The 11,202-nt window shown below is 35.3% G+C and overlaps 1 protein-coding gene across 1 annotated transcript; it reads right to left on the bottom strand.

Annotated features, from left to right (window-relative positions):
• Positions 1-318: 318 nt before the first annotated feature.
• Positions 319-9,410, bottom strand: LOC146916063 (single-stranded DNA endonuclease family protein). The gene is made up of 14 exons (XM_085718247.1): positions 9,154-9,410; positions 8,870-9,027; positions 7,159-7,220; positions 6,891-7,018; positions 6,651-6,702; positions 6,442-6,514; positions 6,250-6,323; positions 5,548-5,607; positions 5,333-5,426; positions 3,362-3,461; positions 2,356-2,438; positions 1,775-1,875; positions 1,486-1,616; positions 319-970 (listed from the first exon to the last, which is right to left on the bottom strand). Exons 1-14 carry the CDS (start codon positions 9,219-9,221, stop codon positions 439-441), a joined length of 1,716 nt encoding a protein of 571 aa, XP_085574373.1. The 5' UTR covers positions 9,222-9,410; the 3' UTR covers positions 319-438.
• Positions 9,411-11,202: the final 1,792 nt, after the last annotated feature.

Raw genomic sequence — 11,202 nt, forward strand, 5'->3', positions numbered from 1 at the left:
TTTTAACGCTTCCAAACTTCATTTAAAAACTTGCTATCTTAAAAACTACATTGATAATAACAACATGATACAACAACTTCTCCAGTGAACAATCTTTAATTTACTTCCACTTGGGAACATCTTTGCACACATTTAAATTCACCAGAACTGCTCTTTATTCCTAGATATGTAGAAATTGCTTAACAAACCTTTTAACCTCTTTCCTTCAAAAAAAACCTGTTAACCTCTTTTCCTTTAGTCATAGCTAAGAACAGTAAAAATTAATTTGATCCTATGTACCAAAATTCTCAAATTAAGTTCAGTTGGCAAATCAAGATATTTTAGCGATAAAGTTTTACTAATAATGCATCAAATTAAATACAACATTTGATAAAAAAATTCTCATTATGAGATTTTATTTTATTTTTTAGTACACTATTATTACACATTCAAACCTGTTCAATGGATTTCATTTCTAATATTTGCTAAGAACATTCTAAGCTCTTTAGCTTTCTGCTTGTGTTCTGGTGACACCTCATTTTCTGAATCACTCAAATTAATCACTTCAATATTTTGGTCACTTGATGGATGAAATTTTGAAGAATTTGCTGGCTTAAGTGGAGAAGGGCTCAGAAGATCTATGACCACATTTTTATCTTTGCTAGAAACAACATCATTCCTTGATATGTTGCTGATATTCTGAATCCATTCATTATATTCTATATCATCATGTGACAGCATCAAGTTTTCTGTGTTTAGATCATCTTCAGCCGTAGAAGTTGTCTCTTCTAATATCCTTCCTGAAGAATCAGAGGCACTGTGGTTGGTATGGTCTTGCAAATTATTATCTAGCAACAAATTCTGCAGTTTTAGATCAAGCTCAGCCAGAGAAGACGTAGTTTCTTTTTTCTTTGGTCTTCTTTTTTGAAAGTTTTGTTTCTTTCGCAGAGCTTTTTTCTCCTGGAATTCTGAAATCTTCTCGGGACAGGCACTGTAGATGATTAACAGTGAAACAATGATGATAATATTAATGTCAGAGTTGACAACTCATGCAGAAATCTGTTTACTATGTGCATGTTTGGAATCAGTGATTTTGATGAAATCATGGTGGCACCCTGGTTTTGTCGAAGCTTCAAACTCTAGTTTTTGCCAAAATCACAGTGGAACCATGATTCCACCAAACTCACTCACCACCAATTCAAATATGCACATAAACATTTTTTATGATGATGTGGTTACAGACATTTTCTGAGCCATTGTAGTTTCAAAATATATCATGGAAGATTAACTTCTAGAGTTTAATGACTATAAGTTGACAATATAAAAAAGTTTTACACAAGCATTCAACATATTTCACTATAATGTTATATCATAATATCTTTTCTTAAAAGTCCTGCACAAATGTGTGCATGATAAATATTATTGTATCTATAAAGTTTTTTAGAATGTTAGGGTATCATAGCAGCTAATTTCAACTTCTAAACCATTATTGCTCAAGAGACTTACCTTTCTATAAGATCTGCAGGTACTATTGAAGTTTCAAGTCCATCCATGTCTTTCCAAGAAACCTCATAGCACTCTCTCCCTTGAGCTTTTCGGCTCTTGATGATTTCTGACACAGGACACTTTACAGGCATCTGCAGTCCGACATATATTATAAATGAAACAGATAGAAATACAAAGACATTATTATGTTTCATACAGTTGTAACAGAAATTCTGTATTTCATAATTTAGAATTGTCAATATAAGATGATGAAATATTAATTAGGTTTAGTGAGAAGGGTTAGAAGTACCTCATGTAAAGGAAGGTTCAGTCCAAGTTCAGACGAAGTTAATCGCAAATTTGCGAATCGTCGTAAATCTCTTTCTGCTATACAGGGAAGGATATATCCATCTATTTCATGAAACAGAAATCAGCATTGCATAAGAATTTCCAAAGTTCCATGCCAGATGAAGCATAGATCAAATTTATATTTCATTTCATATTTCTGAGATATTTGAGTTACATAAGGATTAAATATAAGCTCTTCAATTCAATACATGAACAATTTATTTTTACTGCTTAATTAAGCACTTATAGCATAAGGACTTACCATACAAGTGCTTATGTACAAGTTATTTCTATAATAAAAGATAAAATAAAACTGATTTGTATAAGCTATAAGTTTTTTTCATAAGCTATCCCAGAAAAATTTGAAATAAGCTGAAAACGTTTTTCAATAAGCTCTGTCAAACAGTTTCATCAGTATCTATACCGGTAGATAAGCTCAAATAAATCAATACAGACAAGCCCTAAAACTAATGACTTGTCTCGAGCGCAAATTCTTGATTTATAGAACTTTATAAGAATGAGCATTCAAAGTAGATGAAGTACCTGTTCTCTCAGAAGGCCATTCAAAGTATACAGCACATATATGATGTAGTTTAGTACGTTGAAATGGATACTGAGCAAGAGCCCTATAGAAATTAGTCAAAATTTTAGTAGCCGATAACAATGTTGTACAATTTATGATCAGGATCTAATTACAGATACTGCAAATATAAAATTACAATCGCAAACATCGTAAGCTTTATTAAATGTTAGCTTATTGCTTGATATATGTAACTGCTTCAGAAGGACTTCATATCAATTTTTGCAAATTATGATTTCAAGTGCATATCTAATGAGTAATCAGTACTGAGAAGTGAGAATCATAGATAGATTTTAGTTTCTGAGTACAAAAAACCATGAGATACAATTTCCAAGCAAAGTTGACTAAGTGCTTTCATATGTGAGTATAATTGTTCCCACATCGACTGGAGATACGGCCAAATTCAAGTTGAGATCAACTTACAGCCCAAATTAGTATATTTTAGATCTGCTCATTATTGGTCACTCGCATTTGCCCACGCCAGCTCAAGAGGTGAAGAGTGTCCAAACTTTACAAGGACTAATTTGGTTGAATCGTTTTGAATAGTGTATTCTACGATAATCACAGAGTAAGCCTTATACCCCCTCCCCACCAACGTGATTATGCCAATAACCTAACTCAACCCTAAAAAACAGGCTTAAAAAGAGAAGGATGTCTCAGTCAGTGTACTCAACACCCCCTCTCTCACACATAGGACTAGATATCTGGAGCATGAATTGATAACAGGTGACCCAACGGATTTTGAATAGGCTCTGACACCATCTTAAAATTTAGATTGAAGCTAACATAACCCTACAAAATCGTCTTGTAAGACGAGAGATGTCTCCCACTTAGAAACTCATTTTCAGGTCATATCCCATCCAATGTGGAACTCTCAAGTATTAACACTACTGATGAAAAACATTAAAATTAAGTATTGATGGCATATATGGCGAAAAAGAACTGGAAACGATTAACTAAATAACCTACTTGAGCAGAAACTCTGAATCTGCTGAGTGGCATTTTGGCTTCAGATAAGCATCAATCACTTGCAAAATCGTATCATCCCTTCCTATTTTATTTTGACCTCCTGCATAAACAAAAGATAGAAACAATGATTAAAAGTTCAAGACATGACCGGGAAACTTTCATTTGACAGCAAGTCGGTGTTTGTATACAAGTTCATGCAGGCAATACATTCGAGAGTAAATAAACATAAAAGTCCCAAGATTCCAATTCCATCATTTGGTTTAAGAAATAAATATTATATCGTGTCAAACTGTATCACCTGATTTCATACAATCCCTGTATCCATGGACCACATCAGCCAGCCCATAAGAGTCTTGTATTTTCAAACCTTAGGGGTTATTTTACAGATGTTATTAGGCGCAAAAGGTCAACGATTTTTATGTGTCTAAGTCTATGTATGATATTTCGTTTTATCAATTGTACCTTGTGGTATTGTTATTTAGGCTTTAATTTATGTTATTTGAGGACGGTAATGGACTGCCCGTAAGTTGTGGTCCATTTTGTAGGTAAGACTATACTTACCTCTCGGCCAAACTGTAGTTTACTGTGGCCCATTTTGCCTATGGACCAATGGTTAACCAAAACAGAACAACAGACTTAACCAGCTATGAGAACAACTAAGCAGTGAAAGTTGAAACTGTTTTCAGGGAAACGTAGTGCCTAAGAACCTCACTCGTTACGCCTGTGATGTTTTCTTTCATTTTCTACTTTAGTTTTCTTAATGTCATTTTCATCAACGGCTTTATTTGATTTCTATGGCAATCGAGAATTTAACATTCAGCCATACTGATAAGCGTAAGCCACCCATCACCAAGGTTTACACTCGCAGGCAGCGAGTGAACCACCAGCAACAGGACACTCAACACCCAAGGGGTGCAAGTCACCCAACAGTCACGACCCACCCAAGGGGTGCAGGGTTAAGAGATGCGAATCAAAGAGGCATGACCTTTAGTGTAGAGACGCATCCAATGGGGCCAAGAGGGGCAACCCAAGAAGGTACAACTGGTGGAGAAAGGACGCAACCCTTAAAGCCAAACAACACCAGTTCTGCCAACGGTTATCAATAGGAACAGTCACAACCATTATGATTAATTGTATCTATTAGGAGCAAGTGTTAATTGTAATATAAATAGAAGTAAGCCAGAATAGAAAAAGTGTGTGTGGAATTAGGAGGAATCTGAATTGTGGAGAGACAGGCTCTCGAAAACCTGTGGTGTATTATATCCCAAATTATCTATATAAATTATATATACATTTTATTCCTTTAATTTTAATTCTTTTTGTTTTGTTCCGATCTTTATCACATACAAATCTCTAACAACTTCTTGCACTTGGTTTCTGTAAATCACTGTCAAACTGCAAATACACCCTTACAGACACCACTGACTTTTTAATCCTAATTCTCCCACAAAACACTTAATTTTGATCTGTTGAGTCCTGTGTGCATCATCACATATCTAATCCCAAAATTTCTCAATTGGTATAACACAGATCTGAGTATAAACAACGTAGTCATTTCATCAAAATATCCAAAATATCAGAATTTAAAAAGCAGGTTCTCTGTGAAAACAACATGTACACTGTAACATAGTTCAGACACTTCACTATTCTACTCTAGAATTTAAAGATTACATTTAGTATATGTGATATGATAGGATTGACATGCAATCATATTACTGATAAATTGGTTTAGAAAAAATTTAAAAAGTAACTAATCTCCTCTTTGTCAAAATATTAAGTGCACTGCCATATACTTCAGATAGTCGATGAATCTCAAATTCTCTGGAATTTAAGGTTTACCATAGTACATTATTGACAGGTGCAAAAAATATTACGACTAAATTTATAGAATAAAAAAAATATTAACAAAAATAATTGCTGCATAACACAAAGATAATGGAATTAAAATGCAATATAGATATTAGGGTAGACCTTTTCCTTTTTTCACCCATCCAAGTCCTTCAGAAGCAAATTTTCTTAGAACAAATTTGTCTCCAATTGATTTGACTATCTGACAAGCTGAATCCTACAACCATTGATGCAAAAGCATAAGCATCCATATAATATGTAATATCTAACTCTTCTAAACAACAAGGGGTAAAATTCAGTGAGTAATATGCCTATGAAGGACACGTCTCAGGACTTACCGGACCTAATCCGTGAACTCCTGGATAATAGTCACTGCCAAGAAGCAAGGAGAGGGCAATCTGAAGATCACAGGATACTTGGTCAGATTTTCACTGGAAAAAGAACCTAGTACCCTTGAATTGACATGTATAATGGAACTTTGATTTGGAGAATAAGATGAAAATGTCAATAATTTTGGTACAATATCAGGAAAGCATTCACAGGCTAGAAAAAATTCATATGCATGGTTGCAAATTTGTATTTTCAGCATAGGACATGAAAAACCATTTAATATTCAAACAATGGAGTGAAGATCAATTAGGCCTTCTTTATAGGGTAACTTATATATTCATTGGCTTTTGAATGAGCCTCTCCACAATGACCAGGGTTTTAAATAAGTGTCCGCGACCATGATCTAGGATGCGGCATAACGATTTAAGATGACATCAAAACAGCAACGTGATCAAGACTGAGGCCACATTTAACCGTGATTCTCTGCAATGTCAAGGATCACGACACAACCCCAATTTAAAACCCTGATGATGATGTGCAAGGGAAGTTAAAAATATCCTATCTTTCATGGACATAACCTTCAATTTAGGGCCGCAACATGAATAAACCTAACCCAACTGAATTTGCATTAAAGAACACTGAGCAAAGAAAGATCATATCAACAAGCCTAGTGATTCATAAGCATGTTAAAGGATCAATCAGAAATTTACCAATGAGTCCCGTCCAAATCCAAGTTTTCTTTCAATGTCTGCCATCTCATAACATACAACATATCCACCGTCTCCTGACTCATTATTAAAAAAAACTCCTTGTAAGTCATGCGAAAATACAAAATAGTATGACAATATATCTAACAATAATATTTATAAAAAAAATAAAAGAATAAAAAGTTATCTACTCACCAAGGCAGATATCCCTGTACACTGTCCTTGCACCAAAAAGAAATATATCTGAATCTGAACTGAAACATCCATCCTATAATTTTCAAAATGAATGACAGCGATCATGATGATTTGCGAACAACAATAACACAAGTTTACCAAAAATAACTGATAATTACAAAGTAGGGGAAAATGGAGTTTGAAGACAGAGAAGTAGACATAGTGCTTACACATAACGATTCAGAGTTCAACAAAGCACACTGAGCTTCTGCTTCTTCAATCCTGGATTTTGGAAAAGACCAAGACACTATCAGTTCAAATTATCTAAAAGATCAGAAGTAGTGCCCCTACAAACAAATTTTCATTTTTGATTAATTTATAAATAACTTTTGATATCAACAATTACAAGGCAAAATAAGAGAGCATTCTTTGAAGCAAAATACCAAACCTTAACTTCTATTGAATATTACCCGTTTAAACATGAGACGCCAAGAGCCATCCCCAAGATTTTAGCCTCTGAAATCATGCATGAAAATTCAGACCCCAGGTTTCTCCGCAGTGATGTCGTTTTCTGTAAGTTAGTTTCTTTTTGAGCTACCTGCATGGTGATTATTGAACGATGAAAGTTAGTACAACAAAAAGTAAGAAAAAGTCAACACATTATGTTAAAGCATTGAGTTTGTGTAAAGGTTATACATAGAATAGGAAAAGAAAAAGAAATAAGAAAGGACTACTAACCTCTTTTCCATTGTTTAAGCGACGCCTATAAGTCGACAATTTAATGGCAGGAATTGATCCATCTACCAGGCATCAAAGATGACTTCATTAGGAAGGAATGTAAATGGATTAAGTAAATCCAAGCATATTCAAAAACAAATGAGAAAAACTAATGATGGATAATCAGAAATTCTGTTCCTCCCATTTGAAAATTATCAAATAAGGAAAACGTAAAATGTTAACTTAAAATGAACAGAACAACATGCAAATACATTTGCACACATATATGTTTATATGTTTATGTGCATTTTGTTCATTAGGAACCTACTGTAATTAGGCCATTTAACGCTCCTGTGGCTCTATCAAGGTAATCCTGCAAACAATTTTGGCCATTCGAACCAGTTATAGGGATAATCCCTTGTTCAACTGAGTAGACGTATGAGAATTTATCCATTAGATTTTGTGACCTCTTGACTAAGACTCCTTCTAGGAATTGAATTTGATTTATGTTCCTAGGAGTCAGAGTGCGTATCCACTCTAACCAAGATCTTGACATGTGTGAATTTTATACAGACAGCTACCACTAATAAACAGTCTGAAGTGATGGGTTTGATACCAAGTTGAACTGAGTAGATGCACAATAATTTATCCATTAGATTTTACCCCAACCAACATACCTTCTAGGAATCTAACTTGAGTTCTATTCTTAGGGGTTAAAATTTGAAGTCACTTTGTCCATATTTCCCACCATTGAACTACCCTGTGTTCCCTGTACGTAAAGCTAAAAAGGGTAAAATTCTAATAGGTGCTCATAGAAAAATACCAAGTCTCAAGACACATGCCTATGCAGTGATGCCGATGGCGGACTGTGGCAGTGAGCCAAAATCCCACAATGTGGCTCCTTCATGTCGGAGTATGGCAGAAAATTCTGCAATATCGGCTGTAATTGGCCATGGCGGAGAGCCCAAAAACCGACACCCACCACAGCCAATATGGCAGAAAATTCTGCAATATCGGCTGTAATTGGCCATGGCGGAGAGCCCAAAAACCGACACCCGCCACAGCCAATATTTGATAACACTGGGTCTATGTAAGAATCGCACTACAAATTAAAGGTGTGTTTGTTTGTCTGGTATTCGACACATATCAATGTCCAACATTGGCAGATGTGGTCACATTCAATTGCTTCCATTTTCTTAAATTACTATCAGTGTCTGTGTAGCATTGTCATGTCTGGATGTAGCATCAACACTTCAGATTTAAGGCGTGTCTAATGCCCAACATAAGTCAATCATGTCTGACATGTGTCGGTAGCGTCCATTGTCTGAAATTGACATGATATATGGAGCACGGATACGGACACGGACACGACACGTGTCCGACACCGAGACACGCCTAATTCGAGGAGTGTCCGTGCTTGATAGATACCAACAGAGGTGGCTACATTCAATCATTACATACTCTTATATCAGTGTCATCGTGTCAGTATCAGATGTCATGTCTACATCAGTGTTTCACAATGGCTGGTGTTCGAGTTTGTATGTTGCTATATAGCTTAAGACTATGCATAAAATTCAACTTAAAAGAAAATATGTCCCACACGGACAAAAAATTCAAGCAAGTACACAATCTTCTAGTTCTGTTTTCATCACACACTTCACACACACATAAAAAATAAACAATTTTTACTTTTCAAATGCAAAATCAAAGAGAGAAAAGCAATGTACCAAACCTGAAACAAAAACAACAGTACAATTAAGGGCAATTAGAGCTCTAAGACGATGAAAGAGTCCCCTAAGATGAACTTTCTCCTTCAAACAAGCATGCGATTTACACACATTCTGAAGCTGAACCATCCAACAAGACAGATCTACACACACCCGTTTGTTCCTGCAACTCAAAATCCAACACAGACCCATTTCAATTCATCCAAAAGGGTACTCGATTCAACTTGAAAAATCAAATTTTGAAGGAGAAATATGAAAGTGAAAATTGTGAGTGAGTGAGAGTGTTAACTGGAGATGGTGAAGAGGAACCGTCTTCTTGCAAGATTCAAGAATGTCCCATAGATTCTTGACTCCCATTGTTGCTATGCAGACTGGGAAATTGTAGAAATGGTTTTGAGAGGGATAGTTTCAGAGTTTTCAAATTTCAAATGCTTTGATCCCAAAATCCAATTATATAAGAATTTAATTTATAAACTTCAAAGAAAAAACAATTTGTATTCAACTTTTCTTTTACAATTATTTTTTACAATTTACACACGGATCAAAAAAATAAATTGAAAACACAAATAATCATTTTATTTTATTTTTGTTCCTGAACCTGTAACAAATAATTATAATAATATTTTAAAGTATGGAAATTCTAAACTAATTTTTAATTATGCACTTCATTAGTAAAAACAATTTTTAACTTTTTTTTTTTTTTATTATGCACTTCATTAGTAAAAATAATTTTTTACTTTTTTTTTTTTTTAGAATCGCAAAATGTACCGAGCGGCAATCCCATAGAGAGAGAGAGAGACGGTATCACTTGTGTTACTACATCGTATCTAATGAAAGAAAAATTCAACTGATGGCACTTGCTTTCCACTGCAAGTAGGAATTCAATTAGTTTCTTAGGTGCATGATTAAATTCCAACAAACTACGGTCAAACATATGGGTTCTATCGCAAATCGTCTTCCCGGGTAATCAATCGCATGACTCTCGTCGTTTCACCTTTTCACGCGCTTTTTTCTTCACGTTCTTAGGTTGCCATTATGATATTACTGTGATAGATGTCTACTTTCAAGCGGTCACCATTTACGTTAAAAAGTCTGACTGTATGTGGTTTTGCTCTGCTATCTATGGTAGCCCTCAACTAGTCAATCGTGAAAAATTATGGAGTTATCTTATTTCTATTCACGAAGATATTTTGAGTCCTTGAGTTATGATATGAGATCTCAAAGAAGTCCTCCATCCCTCTGAGATAAAGGAGGGCATCTTTACAGCTAGACAAGCTAAGAAATTCTCGAATATGATAGAGCAATATAATCTTATTGACCTTGGAGCTACAGGTAGTACTTATACTTAAACTCGTAAAGAACGAGGGATTCTGAAGGTTGATAAAAGGTTGGACAGGGCCCTTGGTGATTGTGCGTGGCGTACTACTTTTCCAGAAGCTTATGTAGAGAACTTGACACCGAATTATTCCGACCATCGCCCTATACTCTTAAGGGGTGTCGGTTTTATTCCAGCTAAACGTGTGCGCAGGGGCGGATCTGGACTTATAAAATTGGTGAGGCACAAATTTTTTGTCAAATAATTAAATAAAACGTACACATATGTACCGAGCATAAGTCGTTTATAGCGAGCGACAGTTAACTTGCATTGGAGTTATTAAGGTAAATTTCGCGTGTAAATGAGTGATTTTAAAAAGTGAGAAGAATAATTTTCAATAACATATACAAATATGAGGCCGAAGCCCATAACAACACACACATAACCCTAAATATTTGATACTCAATAACAGTGACATTAACACAGCCGCTGCTCTACTGCATTTCTCTTTTGCTTCTTTCTTCAACAATCCTCTTCATCTTTTTTCCTTTCTTACTTGAAGATTCCATGGTTTTTGCATGTTTTCTTCTTCTTTACCACTTGTACTCTGCTTGTGATTGAGGGATTTAATTTCAATTTATTGTTTTAGTTCATTGTCTTCCTATATGGAAAAATGTTGAAAAAAAAATCAGCTTGGTCTGGTGTGGCACTTGCCACACCAGGACCTGTTCAGGTCCGCCCCTGCGTGTGCGACCTTTTCGCTTTCAAGCTGCTTGGCTAACACATAAAGATTTTCCAGAGGTAGTCTATAAAGCTTGGGATAAAGGTGAACATATTGTACCCGCGAGTCTAGAGCATGTTCAGTTAGATGCGACTACATTCAACAAAGAGGTGTTTGGTGACATTCATAAGAGGAAGAGTACTCTTGCGGAGAAATTAAAGCAGGTGCAACACAAGTTAGAAACAGTTGATTCAACCCACCTCACCATGACTGAGGCATCACTCCAATAGAATATAACGATG

The sequence above is a fragment of the Medicago sativa genome, chromosome 6 (assembly GCF_051527215.1).
Source record: "Medicago sativa cultivar Bolivia chromosome 6, Bolivia_mono, whole genome shotgun sequence".
NCBI classification, from domain to species: domain Eukaryota; kingdom Viridiplantae; phylum Streptophyta; class Magnoliopsida; order Fabales; family Fabaceae; genus Medicago; species Medicago sativa.

Coding starts and splice junctions, on each gene's coding strand:
- LOC146916063 (XM_085718247.1), bottom strand. CDS start 9,221: ATGGGAGTCAAGAATCTATGGGACATTCTTGAATCTTGCAAGAAGACG. Junction 9,028..9,153: donor GTTCCTCTTCACCATCTCCA/GTTAACACTCTC, acceptor TTTGAGTTGCAG/GAACAAACGGGTGTGTGTAG. Junction 7,221..8,869: donor TACTGTTGTTTTTGTTTCAG/GTTTGGTACATT, acceptor GATGCCTGGTAG/ATGGATCAATTCCTGCCATT.